Source organism: Pinus tabuliformis, chromosome 2_1 (assembly GCF_031772625.1).
Source record: "Pinus tabuliformis cultivar Carrire ecotype Pingquan chromosome 2_1, CPIR1, whole genome shotgun sequence".
Taxonomy (NCBI): domain Eukaryota; kingdom Viridiplantae; phylum Streptophyta; class Pinopsida; order Pinales; family Pinaceae; genus Pinus; species Pinus tabuliformis.
In genome coordinates this window covers 377,097,073-377,119,662 of record NC_142299.1, presented here as the reverse complement: position 1 = coordinate 377,119,662, position 22,590 = coordinate 377,097,073, and the positions used below count along the sequence as shown (strand labels likewise).

At 39.5% G+C, this 22,590-nt stretch overlaps 1 protein-coding gene across 1 annotated transcript in view; it reads left to right on the top strand.

The window, feature by feature from the left end:
• Positions 1–22,590, top strand: part of LOC149200428 (L-arabinokinase-like) — a 481,920-nt gene that overhangs the window by 54,996 nt on the left and 404,334 nt on the right. Inside the window, exons 3-5 of the mRNA XM_089399573.1 lie at positions 129–197; positions 1,126–1,209; positions 1,577–1,653. Coding sequence (XP_089255699.1) covers positions 129–197; positions 1,126–1,209; positions 1,577–1,653 — 230 coding nt within the window. The remainder of the gene's footprint in view (positions 1–128; positions 198–1,125; positions 1,210–1,576; positions 1,654–22,590) is intronic.

Sequence of the window (22,590 nt, the reverse complement as noted above, 5' to 3'; positions counted from 1 at the left end):
TTTGGATTGTATCTTGGCTAAAATTCTGACCCTTTTTTCAAGTTTGTCAAATCTATCAATTTCCTTTCATACTTTGCTCAGGTAGAAAGTTTAAACAGCCTACTAATTGAAGATGTTGTGAGTTGCAGGTTTTGCTTGATTGTGGAGCTGTGCAAGCAGATGCTTTGACTGTTGATCGGCTTGCATCCTTAGAGAAGGTGCTATTATTTGCTTATGTCCTTCGAGGGCATGTTGTGAATAACAGATATTATCCTAAGCTTGCAGTTTTTTATATGTTTTTAGAAATAATAAGAATTAATGTTATGCAAGGTAGATATACACTGGGTTGGCAACAAGCATGCAGACACATAATGATATATTTGGTGGACCCTCTGTTATATTAAATTCTCTGATACTACCACTATTATATTAATATGTTTGCTGGAGCATTATTAATTTTTAAACTTATGATTGATCTTAATAAAAGTGAATGTATGAAAACTAGAGATTGGATATTGAAAAATACTCTTTAGTGCATCCAGTTTGTACTTGTAGTTTATCTCTTTAATATATGAAGTTTCTTTTGAGATTTCATATATTTAGGTTTCTTTGCTTGGTGAATCTTGCAAACCTAATCCCGCAGACCTGCTGATGTCAGCCAATTTGGATTTGGTAACATCATCCGTGGTTATGAACTAATCACGCTTTAACTGAGGATTTGAGTTAAGTGCGAAAATTATTTACTTGGATTTGGCTACACTATCCATGGACTCCGAACTAAATACGCTTCATCTGAGGATTTGCGCTGAGTGTGAAAAATATTGCTGTAGGAAAATATGGTTTCACTGCCTTTTATTTGATTTGGTTAGAGCTTTTATAAGAGGGGTTCATGGAAGCTTGTATGCATTAGGAGTCAGCACTAAGCATTAATTCAATGCTTGTATGATGCAATATACAAGTACAGAGAGACATTTGGGTGTCAAATGTAAGAACCATTTGGAGAAGCACACCACCCAGACACCTTACTTTAGGACATACTTGTGCTTTTCTGAATTAGATATTGTGTGAATGCTCTATAATGCAGAGATGCTTGGTAGACTCTTTATTCACTATTTTTATGTCTAACTTGATTTGGATTTTTGACAGTATTCCCAGACAGCAGTTGTACCTCGTGCCTTGATACTGGCTACTGAAGTAGACTGGCTGAAATCAATCAAGGCCAATTTGGTGGTGTGTATATGCACACCTCCTGTCTTTACTGTATATGTTTGTCAGTACCCAAAATATTTTTATTGGTGAGATTAATTATTGCATGTCTTCTCATTCTTGGCTTTGTTACTCTCATTGGTTACTTCATTGAAATGATGACTGGCACTGCTATTTCTTTTTGGCCAATGTTTTAATGTAGAAAACCCTAGGTGATTGGGGTTAATAGATTTTGTGCTCATTTGTCTATTCCTTTTTTGAAATGTTAAATGATAAACATTTAATAATAATGTATATTCGGTGAGAGCGTTTTAATATATATCCTTCAGTGTTGTTTTTTAACCTTTAATTATAATATAGTTTTCATGATCATATATAATTCTTAACGCAGATCTCAGATGTTGTACCTGTGGCATGTCGAGCAGCAGCAGATGCTGGCATCCCATCTGTTTGTGTAACCAACTTCAGGTGATTGGATTTGTTTGAGATGGTTGCACATGTGTCAAAATTTTACAAAAGGTTTAGCTTATCCTTGCACTAAAGCTTATCTTCACTGAATATATTTCAAGAATGGATACATATTCAACCCAAGAAGTGAATATATGAAGGATATACATAGAAAAACATATTACATTTATAGATGTTTATGTTCAAACATACACATATTAGCCCAAGATTTTGTAGTGATGTTACTTTTGTTTTGACTTATATAAGGTTTTCTGATTTAGTGTTTTTTGTCTCATGTAATGTGATTCTGTCAGCATTTTAACTGAAATCTCAAAACAGTTATTTTTTGGCCTTGTAATTTTGATTAAGATGAGACAAGACATATACTTCATTCGTTCTTGCCTTGAAGAATTGTGGTTAGTTCATGTATGAATATCAAAACGAGTCATTAAAAAACGAGTTTGTCATTATTGTATTGGATATTAAACTTGTCTTTTTAGTGGTTATATGCACCCTCCAATGTGCATTTATATATTGTGCTTTTACTAATAGGAATTCCACTTTGTATGCTGTCTATTTTGTCTCCTAGCTGTCTCTGAAGGTGTTATTCATTGTGATCATGTGCATAAAATTTCTATCCTAATGTGCTTACAAGTTTGCCATAGAAAATCTATAGTCAAACACCTTTGTTGCTTTGTTTGAAAGTGACATGGGATTACTCAATTTTGCTGTTGATGGTAGTGAAGAATGAGATAGGGAATATGGCGGTTTTGCTTCCTCATTATCAATTGAAGGGCATGGATGCATTAAGCAGTTGGGATGTGGTGATGAAATATAGGGAAAGTGTTAAAATTGGCAACTAGGGCCAAACTCCATGTGGGTCATCTTATTTATGGCAGCTGATATTTTTATTGGATCCCTCTCATCGAGAGGTGTAGGATTGATCTAAATATCATCCGATTCCGATAAGTATTTATGAAGTTATGAATTTATTTATGTTATAAAACAAATTGTCAAGTCGGCCAGCAACTTGAGTAGGCTCAGAAGCCCAATAGACATGTCTATTCATCATCTATGTTTTAGTATAAATAGAAGAGGACTTGAAGTCATTTTGACATTCTTCATGTGATCTCCTCCTCTCCACGTCTTGGGTTTTTGGTGAAGGAGAGACACATAGAGGATACGCTGGCCTATGTACGAATGATGCCCTAGATCTAAAATGCAGAAGCCCTAGAAACGGTCATGGAGAAGTCTATACGCAGCAAGAGGAAGGGTCTATCCACAGCCGCAGAGAAGTTTGTCCATAACCGCAGGAAGGGTCCATCCACAGCCGCAAAGAAGTCTGTCCATAACCGCAGTAAGGGTAACGAAGCCGCAGTCATGGTAATGGAGACGCAGTAAGGGTAACAAAGGCCGCAGTGATGCCCTAGCCGCAGTGAGGAAGACACCTAGCCGCAATAGCCGTAGTGAGGAAGACACCTAGCCGCAGTAAGCTGCAGGCTTATAAGGAAATCTAAACGCAGTCATACGGGACATGTTCATGCAATCAAAGGTTCACACAGTCAAAGAAGATTTCAGGTGTAGTAGCCGCAGTCAAAGCATAAGGTATCCGTAGATGAAATATACTCTCGGCATACCTATGACTTGAAGTAGAGAAAAACTTGATTGAGTGTATCATAGTCTTGGTATATAAATATGGTGGCATACCTGTAGCAGCCCAAACACAATGAAACAACAATGATACAGTGGCATACCTGTAGCAGTCCAAACACAATGAACAACAGTGATAGAACTGTAACTCTCGGCATACTATCTCTGTAGAACCGTGTTGATGGAATAAGTTTCCATGATGCACAGTATTCAGATCTGTGATCTCAATCTGAATATCAGTACCGTACACTTGCTCAGCATATTAATATGCAGTCACCATGACAAGGATCATAAGCAGTAATGTTTCTGATGGTTACAGTCTCAACATAATGAGAATGATAAAGATGAATAGTCTCAAATCATGATGATGAATTATACAGCATGATGGGCATGTTAAGTAAGGAGCGGCATGATGATGAATAGGGCTGCATAATGATGGAAGATGTAGCATAATGGGCAGCATGATGATGAAAGCAGATAAGAGCAGCTCAGTCATCAAGGTCCGGCACTGTGATGGTACAGTATGGTGCTACATGGTAAGGTGCAGCAAATGGACGAAATGCAACACTACGATAGGTGAAGCTGTCACCTTGGAGAATCAGTTGAAGCAGAATGTCTTCAACTGATCTCATGTATCATCGTTATAGGAGATGATCTATGCTCAGATCTAGATAAGTCAAAGTGTTGACTTCTGTTGTATATGTACTATCTCTCTCTCTCTCTGCTGAATTATTGAAGAACATAAAAGAAGAATTGATCAAGGGTTTCCCCACATTGGGGTTTGTCCCTGGCTGGCGCCACATCTTGTGTCCTCTTGTCTTGGCTTGTCTTCTGCGATTTATATTTATGTTCTATCTGCAGTTTACTTTAATGCTGATGTGATTGCTAATCTGGAAAAGATATTGAGCTAACTATGAAAATTTAAATAAATTGCTCTAGCATAGAACATACCTAAAATTAACAAAGAGCCATCAAGTTTGGTTTGTAATTTGGGCATATTTGAGGGTCTTGAATCTTGATTAATGGTGAAATTTGTGATCAACAATTATGTCACCAACTAGGCACATGAGACTCTCCATGCTGTAGTTGTGGAGACTTGAAAGGAGGTTGAGAAAATTTTGGTTACTGTCCAAAATTGATTAGGGAGAGCATCATTGCAGGATTATGAGCGATTCACTCTAGATTTACCAATTACCTTTGGGCCTTTTCTATGCAATACTCTAGATTTACCAATTGCCTTTGGGCCTTTTCTATGCAATACTATGTATGTATGCAAATTGCCTACAATACAACATATCATAATACGATATTTACAGTCATATACTTTGACATGGAAACTATACCAATACATCAACTAATCAAAAATGAATATGAGCATGAACAAGTCAAGCTGTCAGTTAACCATTGATGCATTGGTGATGATATACCATTTGGAAAGGCTTTGATGGGTCTATTTTGCCTTAGAGTTACCAGATTTTTTTTTTTCCCATGTCAATATGGCACCCAAAATCCCCACATTGTAATGTTTTTTTTGAATGACAATATGATGTTCTTTCCTTTCTGATCTTTAATGATCTAATTTTTATTTGGAGGATAATCTTGATGCTTGTTTAAAGGTTATGAGAGTGATTTTGTTTGAATGTGTGTGGCCATAAGTGCGGGCATAATAACAATGAGGGAGAGGGACAATAGAGGATTGAGAATTGTAAAATAGAGTTATACGATGGAATGATCTTTCTATAGGAGATTCAATCACATGGAATCATAATAGTTAATATCTTGTTGTACACTTAGCAACTAGTATATTGGACATGATCATAACCACTAAGAGAAACACTTACACCATTATAAGCAATTCTTTTAGTTAAAATAACAACGATTCAACTACAGTGTCTAATAACATTGCTCATTCATTATCATTAAGCATGTTTGGTGTAGAATTATAAAGAAACGATAACCTAATAAAGTCAATAACAATAACAAGTCATAACCATACAAGAACACACGATTTTATAGCGGGAAACCTTGGAATACGGAGAAAAACAGATTTTGAAATGAATCTTCATTATAATTTGTTGAGAAATCTAGGGCAGATAGATTAGGTGATTTCTCTTACTTTGATAACTGCTTGTGATGTATTTTTACTTTAATTAATTAACTTCTTCTTTCCTTTATTATTATTAGTGTTCTCTATCATCAAACAACTACCAAATCATAAAGAACAGTGAGACAATAGGACACAAGATGTAGGCGATCAGCCAGGGACAAAACCTCTCCAACTGAGAGGAAAACCCATCAGAATTCTTCTCTTCTTATAGAACTTCAATTGACGAATTCCAAGACCTATAACCCTTGACCAAGACCCTCCAAGACCAAGTCAACTTTTTCCTTCTTGAACGACTTCTAGCAACAAACTTCGACCTTCCAACAACTTCGACCCCAATAATAATTTCTGCAACTTGATGCAGCTTCAATAGCTTCAACCTAGTAGCTTCACAACCTCGACCTAGAAGCAGCTTCACAACTTCGACCTAGAAGCAGCTTCACAACATCGACCTAGAAACAAATTCATAGCTTCGACCTTGCAACTTCACAACTTCAATGCAACTTCACAACTTCGACCTTGCAGCTTCACAACTTCGATGTAGCTTCACAGCGTCGATGCAACTTCACAACTTCAATGCAGCTTCGGAATTTTGTCTTGCCCAGTAATTGTAGAAACCCTAACAAAAGAGAGAGAGAAAGAGGGCCAAAACTTTGATCTTGATCTTCTTCTTCTTCTTCGTACTTTTCCAACTTCTATCTTGAGGAGATCGAACTTGCTTGAGTGAGTGTGCAAATGAGGTCAAATTCCTTCTTATTTATAGGTTTGTGAGGGGTACAAATTGCTATATTGAGGCTGACTTGCCCCTTCATGTAGGCCGACTTGATATTTGTGCCATGACGAGGCCTTGGAGGGTCTTTTGACTCTATTTTGACTCAATAAATTTTTCTTTACAATATGTAACATGCCCAAATGGGTCTTCAATACATGACAATGACTCAATTGACTTTATGACAAACCTAGAAGCACTCAATGGGTGCTTGACCTAAAAATAAATTTCCCTTGAGCATGAAACCCATGCCTCAAGAACACAAATAATAAATTTATTTTTCTCTTTTCATTAAATACATAAAATCACAATTACATATGCCATTATGAAGACCGAACCTAGTTACATATTTCAACACTCCCTCTTAACTAGGGAGGTATTCATAATTCATACAAGGTACTTGGACATTCTCAATCTAAAGAATTCTCATAAGAAGAGTCGGATTGGTAACCCATCTGTATAACATCATATCATCCAACATTGTCACATAGCAATGCCTTGACTAACAACTCTATCTCTCCACAAGATCAAAGCACAATGCTGGCGAGACCAATGATTTATAGACACCCTCAACATTGTCTCTCTCGGAACATACCCTACCTGGGTTCTGTCAGAGTATGTTTCACCGGGACTATTCTTACCTTGGATTTCGAGTCCTCAAAGAATATCAGTCCTTTACGACTACTCTTATCTTGGATTCCCTACCACATCGTCAAAGAGTATCGTATGCCAGATGCTTACCCAATCCTCCACTCTATCTTCCCAGGTGAAGACAAGAATGATGTGTCTATCTCTCCTTCTCAATTAGGGAAGATATGCCCATTCTAGTGAAGGAATGTACCCATTCCTATAAAAGGAATGTACCGAAGCTCCCTCTTAATCAGGGACTTGACCAAACTCCCTCTTGACTAGGGACTTGCTTCCAACAACTCTTTAGGTGGAGATCATGGGACAACCAACTTCTTGAAGAGCTCCTCCTTTCGATGTGATGAACTTCTCTTTCTTTATTCAAGAGTCTTCATCCTTTTGGGACTTCTTCGTAGGGCATCGACCATCCATCACTTTCCTTCATGAATCTTGTCAATCTTGTCATCCTTTCTTTCATTGGAAAGTGATCCATTAGTCCATCTGGCCTTTCCTTCATACTTACTACCTTCTTCGCATCATGTTTCCTTCACGATCTTTCATCCTACCACATGAGTGTCGGTTGTAGGTGACATTTACAACTCTTTCTTTGGTAGCCTTGCATTAGCCCCTCCAGGTATTGTTCAAAAATAGAAAATGAACATTAAATCAAAAATACCTTTCTGACTAAGTAACCTGACACGCGGATTCGGGATTCGTAGGATACGGGGATTCAAGTGTCAGATTCGGACACGTTGTCTCCCTGAAACAGGACACATAGGATTTGTTATCTATTATTTTATTAAATATCTATATATATATATATATATTAAAAATTAGATATTTCATACACAAGTTCTCATTAATGATACAAATTCATTGATTTCAAACATAGATCTTCATCTAGATGTAAGTTTCACTGTTTACAAAGTAAGTTAGTAACATAGTAAGTTTCACTGTTTACAAAGTAAGTTAGTAACATTATAGCATGCATAGTACATACAAAATTCAAATACATGTCACATAAATCATAAATGATAAATCAATGAATAATAAATTTTAAATTCATAAATGATAAATCATAATACATGTTCAATTCATCAATGATCCAATAGGAGAAAGACAAGATAGTAAGATAAAGACACTGACAACTATAGTTTTCTCATTAAGTCATCAAATCAAAATGTGTTACATAGGTAGTGCAATGCCAATGGCAAATAGAAATAGAAAATACAAAACAACTACATGTATACAAGCCTCAAGGCAATAGGTAGCCCATGACTCATGAGTCATCAATCCTCATAGTCATCATCAGAATCAGCACCACTGTCCTCATCATCATGGTCACCACTGCTCTCCACTGCATCCTCCTCCTCCCCTGTATCCATAGTTGCCTCTGCATCTGTTGGTGTGGAGGATGACCCCTCTACAATATCACCGTCATCAAATCTAACTGGCTCTAGCACTGGATCATTGAGATCCATGTTGGCCAATGCCAATTCAACGCTGCTGTCCAGACCCATATCATTAGGAAAGACATCGCATATCTTTGTCTTTCCCTTCAACCACTCTTCCCTCTGCCTGTAAATAAGATGAAGGTTGGTGTGCACATACACCATTGTCTCTGCCCTGGACTGCTCAAGCCTGCTTTTCTTCGCACTATACAAATTCCCATATGTTCTCTAATTCCTCTCGCAACAAGAGGATGAAGTCACCTGAGAGAGGAGCCTCATGGCTAACTGCTGAAGAGGAGGACTTTTGCCCCATGATTTGCCCACCAAGAATAGTGTTGGAAATTCTAAGTCTGACACGTTAGAAACCCTTCATGCACTTTACTGATTTATTCCTACCTACTTGTTCTGTTAATTAACAAGTTATTTACCATGTAAACACTGGAAATAAATACAAATGCATGCTCAACACATTACAGATCATCAACTGAGGGAAATAGAAACAAGCACACAAGTGACTCCATTGTTTTTGGACTAATTTCCCCGGAAAAACCCAATGCAGGAAAACCGGTGCAGCTATTTGAGGGTTTGATTTATTAAGATTCAGAATACAATTTGGGTGCCAAATACGACTCACCCAACAAAGAAAAATCTTGGTAGTAGTACCTCTCTACTCGAAAGCAGATATTCTGGCTAAAACCCCGGATAAGCACTCCGGCAGCTCCACAGCTTCAATCTGCCCCACGAAACCCCAACGTCAACCTCTCTCTAGCCCAGCGTTATCCAACGTCAGTTCGGCTTGGCCTGCGTCAGCCTCTAGAGGCACTCCGTCAGTCCTCTCTCCCTCTGCGTCACCCACGCTGGCCCTCTGAGGCACTGCGCAGCGCCTAGCTACTTCTGCATGAGCCTTGGTTGGCTCTGCCTGAACGTTTGGCTGCTTCTGCGTTCCTCTCTCCGGCTACTGAGCTGATCCTCCCGATGCTATCTCTGCCTCTCTGCTTCTGTATTCACTACCCCTCAGCTGCAACTCTGATCACTCTCTCAACTTTCTCAGCAAACCCAGCCCCAGAAAGTCGAAATCTTGATCTCTTGGTGTGTTCTCCAAGTGACCCTCAAGCCTCCTCTTATACTTTTCTCGTTGACAAATCAACGACCGAGATTAAGTCCCTAATCAACAACTAAGATTAGATCTGGCTTGATCCATGACTTTTGGACCATTCTAACACAGTTTTATATTAATTCACATTAATATTTTATTTTCCTAAATTTAGACTTAGGGACTCCATTAAAAATATTAATTATTTTAATATCTCCCAAACTGTTTAGAATCTGCCCAAACCCTTTTTGGGTATTGGAGATTTCATGTGCCTTAGCCTCTCCACCAATTTTTGTGGCTAGAGCACATCCGATGCTACCCCAAATCAACACTCCCTCTTAGCGAGGACTGTGCTCTAGTAATACTCTTCACTAAGAATCACTCTGATCATCCGGCATCGGTCCCTGTGCTGATGCTAGGCCTGCTGCCCAACATCCTCTGCACTACTGCATCCTGTACTGCTACCCATGGCCCTGCCACTGCCACTGCTGCATCCATACTGCAACTCCCTCTGCATTTGTGCTGCTGCCCATGGCCCTGCCACTGCCATTGCTGCATCTGCACTGCAACCCCTCTCATCATGCTGCATCGTGCTGCCCATAGCACTACCACTGCTAACTGCTGCACTGCAACTTAGTTACTGAGAAGTAAGTAACTGATCTCCCAACTCTGACATCTCCGTCAGGCTAGAAACACTCCTGATGCTGAAGCTCCCTCTGTCATTGACAAGTGCTCCCTCTCTGACCTTTGCGCTGCTGCAACAACTCTGTGCATCTCGCACCGTTGCACACCTCTCTGTGCCATCCTGCACTGGTGCAACACTCCCGTGCCTCTCGCACTGTTGCAGCCTACTAGCCTTGCGCTGTCCTAGGAATCTTGCACTGTAGCTCCCTCTGTCGCTCCATCTGCATCCGTCTCTACTGACATTGCCAGTACTGCTACTCCTTTTCGGGGCTCCCGTAGCAAGGTTTAATCCAAGAGGCTGGGTACCTCGAGGATCTTGCTCCTCATCGCCTGTAGTCTGCCTGACTACAACTCAATGTCTCCCCACTTCTTCTGAAGTGGCATATGAGCACTCATGGCACAATCATCGTCTGTCTCCACTTCCTTCTTTGCCCTTGCTGGCGCTGCCTTGGTCTCAGACGCCTCTCCCTTACTCTTCTTCCTTGGACACCGTGTTGCATAATGACCCAGCTCTCCCCCAGTGGAAGCATTTGACCTTGGAGAGGTCCTTCTTCTTCCGTTTCTCCTACTTTCCCTCAGATGCTAGGGCAACATCTTCCTCCTCCTCCTCCTTGATTCTGAACTCCTTGCTGTTGCTTCCACCTTGCTCAACCTTCTGATCTCTTCTTGGCGAAGAGCAGTCCACATTACCTGCCAATCTGGAAGGGTTGCCCTGCCCAGTATGCTCTGGACAAACACCTCCTAGTCTTCTGAGACTGCGATTAGGGCTGTTCTCACCATTAATTCTGCATCTGTCGTTGCCCCTAGGGAAGTCAGCTGATCTCGAATCTCCTCCAATCGACTGAGGAATGGGTCAATCTGTTCTCTCTTCTTCATTTGGTATGATCGGAGCTGATTTTCTAGTAGCATCTTCCTCTGCACGGAATTATGCTGATACAACTTGGTCAGGGCCTCCCACATCCCCTGTGCCGTGTTCTTCTCGACAATATGTGGTACTATATGATCCTTGACCCTGTCAAGGATGATACTCTTAGCCCTCGCCATTGCATCCTCGTACTTGTCGTTATCAGCCGGGTCAATTGGGATAGCTATCGTCCTCAAGGCGAAGTGCTTGACACGATTCCTGTCTAGTATGGATAAGATTCTGGCCTTCCAGACTACGAAGTTTGAGGCTCTGTCTAGTCTGTCCTGGTCTCTTACTCCGTGTAGTGCCATTTCGCTGCTCCTCTACTTCCCTCTTGGAAGTTCTCGGTATGACTCCTCTGAGCCTCGATTTCCCTCCTGGAAACCCTTCTACCAATGTCGAGATGCCCCTCTCCAATCGTCTGTGTAACTGCAGCATTGATCTGGATTCCTTGGCTAGAAATCTACCTCAGTAGCAACTCCCTCTCTCTTGGCCTTGCCCTGTTAGGTACTGTTTTGACTACAGTACCCCACTAGCTCCACTCTGCAACTTACCCACAACCTCCTAAACCCCAGCAACTTGAAGGTTAGAGCTCCTAGGCTCTGCGCAATCTCGGCACCAGCAAATCAACTTCCTCAGCTAACTGCGTCAGCCCTCTTGGCCTCTGTGTGGCTTTGTGTGAGCTTGTCTTTGCCTCCCTTAGCCTTTGCGCTGCCTCTTCCTGGCTTAATCTTGATGACACAGGCACTGCGTCAGCCCTTCCTTGCTGCTACTTTGATAGGAACAACTTCTATCACCTGGAACAACTGTTTTCTGCGGTTGCTGCTCTGCTCGGTTGATGTCCTCAGTTCTCATGTGATATGCAACTACCTTCTGATACCATGTTGGAATTTCTAAGTCTGACACGTTAGAAACCCTTCATGCACTTTACTGATTTATTCCTACCTACATGTTCTATTAATTAACAAGTTATTTACCATGTAAATACTGGAAATAAATACAAATGCATGCTCAACACATTACAGATCATCAACTGAAGGAAATAGAAACAAGCACACAAGTGACACTGTTGTTTTTGGACTAATGTCCTCGGAAAAACCCAATGCGGGAAAACTGATGCAGCTATTTGAGGGTTTGATTTATTAAGCAGTTTCAGAATACAATCTGGGTGCCAAATCCGACTCACCCAACAGAGAAAAATCTTGGCAGTAGTACCTCTCTACTCGGAAGCGGATATTCCGACTGAAACCCTGGATAAACACTCCGACAGCTCCACAACTACAATCTGCCCCATGAAATCCCAACATCAGCCTCTAGGGACTGCGTCAGCCTCTCTCTGGCCCACTGTAAGTCCAACGTCACTCCGGCTTGGCTTGCGTCAGCCTTTGGAGGCACTGCGTCAGCCCTCTGGCCCTCTGTGTCACCCATGCTGGCTGAGGTACTGCACAACTCCTGGCTGGCTCTGCGTGAGCCCTGGCTAGCTCTGCGTGAACCCTTGGCTGCTTCTTCTTCCCTCTCTTCGGCTACTACGCTGATCCTCCCGGTGCTATCTCTGCCTCTCTGCTTCTGTATTCACTGTTCCTCAGCTGCAACTCTGATCACTCAGCTCCATAAAGTCGAAATCTTGATCTCTTGGTGTGTTCTCCAAGTGACACTCAAGCCTTCTCTTATACTTTTCTCGTTGACAAATCAACAGCCGAGATTAAGTCCCTAATCAGCTGCTAAGATTAGATCTGGCTTGATCCATGACTTTTGAACCATTCTAACAGAGTTTTATATTAATTCACATTAATATTTTATTTTCTCTAAGTTTAGACTTAGGGACTCCATTAAAAATATTAATTATGTTAATATCTCCCAAACTGTTTAGAATCTGCCCAAACCCTTTCTGGGTATTGGAGATCTCATGTGCCTTAGCCTCTCCACCAATTTTCATGGCTAAGGCACATCCGATGCTACCCCAAATCAACAAATAGGGCTTCTTAGCCCGCCTGTCTCTAATCTCATCATATCTTGGAAATCGACCAGTGCCAGTGGAAAACTCTGCAAAGGCATCCTCCACCTCATCAAACAATGCTGTATCCTGAAAAACCCGCTTGAATGCATCTTTCCTCCCCTGTGAGATTTCACCATCCATGTGAGGAGGGAATTTGCGGGAAGGTCCACCATTCAGCCACTCATGGCTGTAGTATTTTGGGTTCAATGAGTGAGCCAAACAATGTAAAGGTGTGCAATTCTTGTCCCATTTGCTGACAAGAATATCCTGTATAGTACCACAGAAGGCCTCTGGTGATGTCTCATACTCGGGGCACTCACTCTGTAGAATAATGCTCCTCACAGAGTCAATCATGGATGCCCATCCCTCATAAACCTCTCCTAGGATGGGTTTGTCTGTATTTGAATCGAAGCAAAGAAATGATAGGGTCCATGATCTAAATAATTAGATCTACCCTCTCCCACCAAGCATCATCTAGCACTTAGAGGCTAGTTGATCTGTCTTTCTCCAAAAAGACCAAAACTCATAAATAACCATGGCCCCAAGAGCAGTCTTAACCTCCCTCAACCACTTCAACATAATGAATGAAGAGGCAAATCGTGTATCAACAATCTTCAACAATGATAGATTGCTATACTCCTTGTAGATAGTGAGGGCATTTGTATGATTTTGCACAAAGTTACGGATATGTCGTGCATCCTCAATAATGTTACCAATCAAAAGCACATCAGAAGCAATGGATTTCAGTGCTAAGTTCAATGAATGGACAATGCAAAGTGTCTAAAACACTTGTGGATATTTAGCTTTCACAATCATGCCAGTAGCCTTGCAAACATGTGCATTATCTGTAATGATTTGCACACAAGAATCAACACCTACATCTTCAATAACTTTAATAAACAACTTACCCATAAATTGTGCATCCTTGTATTCTCCAAGTGTGTCCACTGCTTTCAATAAAACTGGACCATTCAAGGAAGACACCATGGAGTTGATGAGTGGGTGTCGTGCTTGATCTGTCCATCCATCAGAAACAATGCTAACCCCAGATGTTGGCCATGATGCTTTAATAGGCTCAAGAATTTTTTGCACCTCTTTTTTTGCCTTCGTCAACAATGTGTTTCTAAGCTTCTCAAAACCAGGAGGCACATACCATGATGGAGACCCGTGAGTTAGAGCTCAACACATCTCAATAAATAGAGGTGAGTGTGCAACATTAAAGGATATGAAGTTTTGATAGAAAAAAAAGGCAATGGTGAGATCAAACTCTTCCCGTTTCTCTTCTTGAAAAATCTTGTCCATTGAACCAAGTGAAATTGCCTTTCTTTTTGCTATTTGTCCCCCAATAGAACTCTCAAATGGAAATTTGGTGGTGTCTTTCCTCAAAAATGGAAGGGGGTCATCATTCTTGGTTTTTCTTTATTTTGCAGCCACGTTTGCCATATCAACAGTGAACTCTTTTTCCATTTCTTTCCTCTTTTGTAAAGGAACTTGTGTACAAGCTCCAATTCCACAACTTGGTAAAGCCAACAAATGGACTTTTACACGAAAATATGTGCTCATGAAAGTACTGTGGCAAAATTTGCATCTCCAATGCACATTGCCTCCTCCCTTTCCCTTGCTGCTTGGCCCATCCTCTTTTGTGACATATTTCCACAAGGGATATTTCTCAATGTTACCTTTAGGAGGAAGTCTTCCCTCAACATTACTTGCAGCAAACTCTGATGATATTGGGGGAGGAGGGGCATCTACAATGGGGACATTCTTCCCCTTTCTTTGCCACCTACCTATTGTCCTTGATTGAGCCATGACTACTGTAAAAAAAAAACAAAACATGCACAAATTTGTAAAAGAAATGCATATACAAACTGCTGTAATACAAATGCAAAAAAATAGAGATGAAATGCACTTACCTGGTGCTTGAATCTCCTTGAAAGCGCTCCAAACCCTTGCCTCTTTGTTCCGAACTTCTATCAACAAACCCACAACTCACTATTTGCAAAAGGAATGAGAGAAAATGGTAAAGAAAATTAGAAATGCACCCCTTTTAATGGCCCGCGAGTTCCTTTTCACCGGATTTGAATCCAATTTTCATGACACGATGTGTTCTAATGGGACACGATCCAGATTCAATCGTGCCCCATTAGGACACGTCGTGTCACGAAAATCGGATTCGAATTAGGTCGAATCAAATCCGATTCGTAGGATTCAGACACTTGGGCAAAAATCAACGAATCCGGTTTCATAGCTTTCTGATGGTCTTTCATCATGACATCTCCTTGTTTGCATCAACATCTTGCATATATATTGACACATCTCCAAAAAATATACAACGTCAAGGGTCTCTTTCTTTTTCAGACGTTATCAGAATCTTCATATCTTTCCCATAAAGATATCATAGTCAAATTTTCTAGTCCTTGGATGTTGATTTCCTTCTCCATAGTTGCATTTTTCATGATCTCTTCCTGTCTTTATTCACACATTTCTTCCTAGGAACTTCCAATCATAATTCCTTCGACTTTGAAAACCACCTCATATTCCATATGAGGACTTATTATGTTGATTTCATCTAGTCAATATGTGAATCATGCCTTTATGCATCCTTCTAAAGAATGAGATCCCTTTTTCATTGTTAGGATATCCAGATACATAGGAAATAATTAAGTATAACTTGGTCTAGTGTATAGCTAGGTAAAGTGTGTTTCTTTAGTATGTACTTATTGTAACTTACAATGTGATGGTCACGATTTGTTCTAGACATGAAGTGATTCGACGGTTCATTCTCTCCTCAGTATTACTGACACTTGATCCGTGGTTTAACACCTGATTGGTCCATGATCTCTATTTAAAGAGCATGGTGGGTCATTTGTCTAGTGACCATTCGTGAGAGAAGCTTATGTAAATTTTCTTTCTTTTACATTAATAAATTGCTTGAAGTGGCCGTGTTGGCTCAGGCCATGGATTGTTTCCCTCTTTGAGGGTTTTAATCACGTCCATAATACTAGTGTACTGATCTGTGATCTGTTTGTGAGTGGTGTCCTTTGGTGTTCTATCTAAGGAACTTACTTTGCAAATTCCTACATGGTATCAGAGCTATTCAAAGGCCCATCTGTTGGTGATCCAAATCCAAAGCTGGTACAACTACATCCGATTGTCGGTTTCCTAGATCTACTGTTTCTGACCGCTTTGGGGCCGAGAGGACTGCTCTATTGTGTTAGGAGTATCTGTTCCAGTGAGGAACCCCTTTCGTTTCACGTTTCATGCGGAAAGGTTTCCGTTAGCCCTAGCTATGTCATTTTTAAGATTTGGAGTTATACAATCTTTATTTGCAGTTATATTTATTTATCTCTCTATTTATTTCGATTTATAGTCCTATATAAATTTCTTTTTATTACCGGATCTATACCTTTCATTTCTGCGTACGCTCTTTGCCTCACGACTCTGTGCGATCTGGGCAAACCAGAAACAGAAAGAAAGGATTTTTCTCATGTGTATGCTCTTTTCTGTTGCGCTTTAGTGTGATCTCGGAAAATCAGAAACATTGAGGAAAATATCTAGTTTCCGGTTAAATCTAACTCTAAGCCATAAGACTTGGATGCTTTTGCTTGTTTGTTTGGTTTGTGTGGTTTTTTTTTGATTTGTAGGCAAAACGGGGTTTTTCAGTAAGCACTCACCCCAAAGCTTTAGTGAGCAAAAAAAGAAAAAAAAAACCCCTTCCTCCTTTCCAACAATTACTAACCTTTTAAACTAGCTCACTTGTTCTAAAGTTACTTCTTGAGAATAGAGGTCTTGGGTTCAAGTCTTTCTTTTTGTTGAGTTACTTTTTCAAAAATCGCATGTAACTTATGTTTTAAAGTTACTTTATGTAAAATTGTTCTTACCCATTATAAAAAGTGAGGCACTTATAATTCTAAAATCACCTTATCTTTTATTTAAGTTACAATTTAGTGGATAGTTTATAAAGTACCATTGTAAAAGTGACTTTCACTTATTTATAAAAGTGGGTCACATAAAATATTTTTTTTTTTCAAAGTGAGCTAATTAGATGAAGTTTGGAAAGGTGGGATTTTTTTTTATATAACATTATCATCAACTTCCCAACATTCACGTGATTCGTTGGCATCTTCAACAATTTTTTTTCAAAAAACCATAACTTCTTCATCCGAAAGCCGTTTTCGAAACCGTTTTTCTTAATCGGCCTAATTTTTCGAGATTTTTCCATTGGAACACTTAGTTTCAACATATACAACTTCAGTTTCTTTTAAAATGGAAATTCCATGCATAGTTATTCTTGACATCACCAACTACTTCCAATGGCTATCCTACATGGTGGATTTACTTAGAAGTAAAGGTCTTTATAGAATAGCCTCAAGCTAAGAGTCTAAACCTTGAGATGAAGATATGCAAGCCAAATGGGAAAATAAGCAAGATCAAGCACGTGGGTTGATAGGGATGTCTATTTCTCCAGTCCTTAAATTCCATATTGCAGAAATTGATACCCTCGATGAAGCAATGAACTCAATAAAGTTTTTGGAATTAAAAATGAAATTAGAGCCCATCAACTCGAAAATGAGTTGCTTACGTTGGACCCCAATATTTTTTCTTCCATTGAAGATTTTTTGTCCAAGTTCAAGACCCTTAGACTTCTCTTGGAAGGTGTTAAGGTTAAGAAAGAAGATGGTAGCCTTATCTATTCCATTCTTAGTAAGTTAGGACCAACTTACTCTGTGTTTGTTTCCACCTTCCATTCTACTAGAGAAGATTTTATTTCTCAAGAACAGGACTACAAGTCTCCCTCTTTTGATGCTTTTTGTGATTCTTTAATAAGAGAACAAAAAAAACTTTTACATCTTGGTTTTCTTAGTACTAGAAACTCTTCTAAGAAAGCCTTAGCAGCCCAGCAACAACCAAGTTCAAAGAATCCTAAAAAGCAACATCCTAAAAAAATGGTCTTAAACCAAACAAGGGTCATAAGCCATTTTAGTCTCAAAATGAAAAATCAACTCAACAAAATGATAAAGCAACTATAAACAAAGGGAAGAAGACTGATAGACATTGCAACTTTTATAATCGTGATGACCACTTAGAATCCAAATGCTTTAAGAAGATGGAAGCCTTGGAAGCAACAATGAAGAAGCATAACATCCATTTGGAGCACTCTTCAACTTTAACTTCATCTTCAGCAATAACACTTTCGCATGTGGTTGTCAAGCATCTCGGTCTAGTTATGCACTAATGTATCTTCTTCTTCTCATTCTCATGAGTGGCTCATTGATTTTGGAGTTTTTTACCACATGGCAAAAAACAAAGCCATGTTTTTTTTCTTTAAATGATTGTAACACCAAAAATATATATGTTGGTGATGATAGATCTCTTAGTGTTGTAGGGACTGGAACTATTCATTTAGACAATGGTCAATTTAATGATGTATTATGTGTTCCTACTTTATCCTGCAACCTTTTATTTGTATATCAAATAACTCTTTCAGGTGACGGTAAAACTGTTGAATTTTCACCTCATGATGTTGTAATTAAGGACCTAAGAGATCCTAGACAGATTTTAGCTACTGACATTGTTGATGATTCTACAAGGTTGTAGAAGTTTAACAACTTTGGGTCATCAACTCTTCCCTCGGTATTTGTTGCTCATAATAATGAAGTGAGCAAACTTTGGCATGAGCGATTTGGTCACTTAAACTATCGCTCCCTTCAAAATCTATGTAAAGAAAACATGGTGACAGGTCTTCCTATGGTATCTTGCAGAGATGGTGTTTGTTCCAGATGTGTACTTGGAAAACATCATCGAGATAGTTTTGAAAAAAGTGCCTCTTGGCACGCCTCAGCCCCTTTACAACTTGTGCATAGTGATTTATGTGGTCCACTTCCAACCGTTTCATTCTCTGGCTACAAGTATTTCTTAACTTTCATTGATGATTTTTCTAGACACACTTGGGTATACTTCTTAAAACTCAAGAGTGAAGTTTTTAACATGTTCTTGGCTTTTAAGGCCTTTGTTGAGAAACAATCCGAACATCAAATTCTTAAGGTAAGATCTGATGATGGCAGCGAATATGTTAACAACAAATTCATCAACTTTTGCACTGAGGATGGAATTTAATTGCAACACACTGTTCCATATACTCCACAACAAAATGGTGTAGCTGAAAGGAAGAATCACACCTTAAAGGAAATATTTAATTGTATGCTTCAATCTAAAGGACTTAGTCTTAATTTTTGGGCAGAAGCAATTAACTGTGCAAATTACATAGTAAATCACACTCCTACTAATGTTTTAAAGAATGTCACTCCAGAAGAAGCATGGAGCTCAATTAAACCAGATGTAAGTCACTTTTGTGTTTTTGGAAGTGAAGCATGGGCCCATATTCCAGATGAGAAGCATAAAGCCTTAGAACCTAAGAGTGAAAAATGTATTTTTGTTGGATATTCTGAAGATGTCAAAGGATATAGACTTCTTCAACCTAAATAAAAAATATTATCATTAGAAGAGGTAAAGTTTGCTGAAAATATATCGACCTACGAGCCTAGTTCGGCGGATGTGCCACTTCTCTCTATCCCTTCTACTTTTGAAAATATTCCTTCTTCAAATGATGACAACGAGGATGACAATCATCCCCCACCTTCTCGGGATCCTCCTTCAGCTCCTTAGCTTCCAAAATGGGTCCACGCTACTTGAGATGCAACAGGTGCTCTTGCAGTGATCCTACAGATCAACATCGTACACATTCTCAGTTCGGTAGAGCCTCTTCTTTACTGGCTAAAGCTTCAGCGAATTATGATCCTGGCACCTTTGCAGAAGCTTCAGGCCATCAAGATTGGGACACAACTATGAATAAAGATTATCATTCATTATTGGCAAATGATACATGGGACCTTGTTGCTCTTCGAAAGGGACGAAAACTTGTTAGATGCAAATGGGTTTATAGAACCAAGTTTGGACCAGATGGAAAAGTTGATAAACATAAAGCTTGGCTTGTTGCTAAAGGTTTTTCACAAGTTGAAGGCATTGACTATACTAAAACCTTCTCCCCTGTTGCCAAAATGAACTTTATCTACCTTGTTCTTTCCCTTACTGCCTCTTTCAAATGGGAAGTCCATCAAATGGATGTTAAATTCGCCTTCTTGCATGGGGACTTGCATGAAGAAATCTATATGGAACAACCTACTAGCTTTTTAGAAAAAGATTCTAGCCTTGTATGTCGGCTTAAGAAATCCTTTTATGGTCTCAAGCAAGCCCCTTGGGCTTGGTATGCCAAAATGGATAGCTTTCTTTTAGATACTGGCTTTTCTAGGTGTCATTCTGACAATACTGTCTACACCAAGAAAGTGGGTAAGTCTCTTATCATTCTTGTTCTTTATGTTGATGATCTTATCCTTACTGGTAGTGATCCCAACCTTATAAACCATGTGAAGTCTAGCCTTAAAAAGCAGTTTGAAATGACAAACTTAGGACACTTGCATTATTTTCTTGGTCTTCAAGTCTTGCAATCCAAAGAAGGTATTTCCCTTTCCCAGTCCAAGTATGCCTGTGATCTTCTACGCCACTTTCACATGGAAGATTGTAAGCCAACCCCTTCTCCCTTTTAGTCTGGAGTCAAACTTTCAGTCATTTGTATTTCCCTTGAAGTTGATGCTACCTTATACTGTCAACTTGTACATGAGGCAGTCCCATCATACTTCGAGGAAGAGTGATAATGATCCTAGTCTAGATCATGACTGAAATTGATCATACATAGATGTGATCTCTTTATCTCGAAAGAACTCAGGGCAACATGATGATAGATGAGCAGCATGATGATGAATAGGGCTGCATAATAATGGAAAATGCAGAATAATGGGCAACATGATGATGAAGGCAGATGAGATGGTGCTCCACTGTAGGGTGTAGCTAATGGACGAAATGGATAGCTGAAGCCGTCACTTTGGAGGAAAACTTTTGTATCTGACCCATACCTGTCCTGACCTTTCCTTTGTTGTTGGCCTTGTTGCTCGGTTTATGCAAAAGCCACATGAAAGTCATTGGAAAGCAACGAAAAGAATACTTCGTTATGTTTGAGGTACAATTCAATTTGGGATTCATTACAGTGCAGAAGCATCTCCTGTATTGGTTGCACTGATTCTGATTGGGCTAGTGACCTTGATGATCGGAAGTCTACTACAGGTTATGTCTTCACTCTTGGTTATGGACCTATTACATGGGCTTGCAAGAAACAAAGTGCCATTTCTCTTTCTTTAGCAGAAGCAGAGTATCGTGGTGCCGTTGAAGCTAGTAAGAAAGCCCTGTGGCTTCGTCAGATCCTGTCAGAGTTTGGTTTTCAGCAGCAACATCTGACTACACTTTGGTGTGATAATCAAAGTGCCATTAAACTATGCAAAGATCCAATGCAACATCAACACAACGAACACATTGAATTAAACATGCACTTCATTAGAAAGCTCATTCATGACCATGTTCTTGAAGTGCAATATTGTTCAATCGATGATCAAGTTGCAAACATCTTTGCAAAGGCTCTCACAGAGGCGAAGTTTACTAAACTTTGATTTATGGTTGGAGTTCAGGGAGTTGTCACTAAGGGGAGATAGGTTCTAATGCCTCCTTCCTTCCCCTATTGTGTCATCTTTTTACATCCTTCAATCCTATCCCAAGTTGTTCTTAAGGGGGGATGTTAGGATATTCCGACATAGAAATAATTAAGTATAACTTGGTCTAGTGTATGGTTAGGTAAAGTGTGTTTCTTTAGTATGTACTTTTTGTAACTTACAATCCGACGGTCACGGTATGTTCTAGACATGAAGTGATCCGATGGTTCATTCTCTCCTTGGTATTACCAACATTTGATCTGTGGCTTAACACTCGATTGGTCCATGATCTCTATTTAAAGAGCATGGAGGTTCATTTGTCTAGTGACCGTTCATGAGAGAAGCTTATGTAAATTTTCTTTTTTTTTACATTAATAAATTGTTTGAAGTGGCTGTGTTGGCTCAGGCCATGGACTGTTTCCCTCTTTGAGGGTTTTAACCACGTCAAGAATACTGGTGTACTAATTTGTGATCTGTTTGTGAGTGGTGTCCTTTGGTGTTCTATCTAAGGAACTTACCTTGTAAATTCCTACATTCATGAGGTGGAGCTTTTATCCATGCTATCTGCAACTATATGACATGACTCAATTTTATCAAGTACAAGCATACATACCTCATCTCTTTCTTTTGGTCATCTAGAGTTCTGTAATGACCCATTTATAAAAGTTAAGAAAAGTTAAGAAATGATATATATATATAATAATTAATTATTATAAAGTTATAAACCTTATATTTTAAAATAATATTAATAAACATCATAATTAAAAGATATATGAAAATCATATTAAATATAAAGTTCAAATTTTATAATTTAGAAACTTAATACCAAAATAAAATACATTAATAGAACAAAAGGGCAAACCGTAACTAAATCATAAGGAACGGGGATAAGCATACGGTCTGAGAGCGTGGCAGCAGGGAGGGAGGCGGTGGTTGCATGCAGGAGGGCGGCCATTGCCAAGTCCGTGGTTAAAACTGGAAATATGAACTGAGTACGGGGGGGAAGAACGGAGGAGAAACCAGAGGAGGAATTCAGCAGTGAAGCCAGAGAAGGAATTCAACAGTGAGAGAGGTCTGCCATTG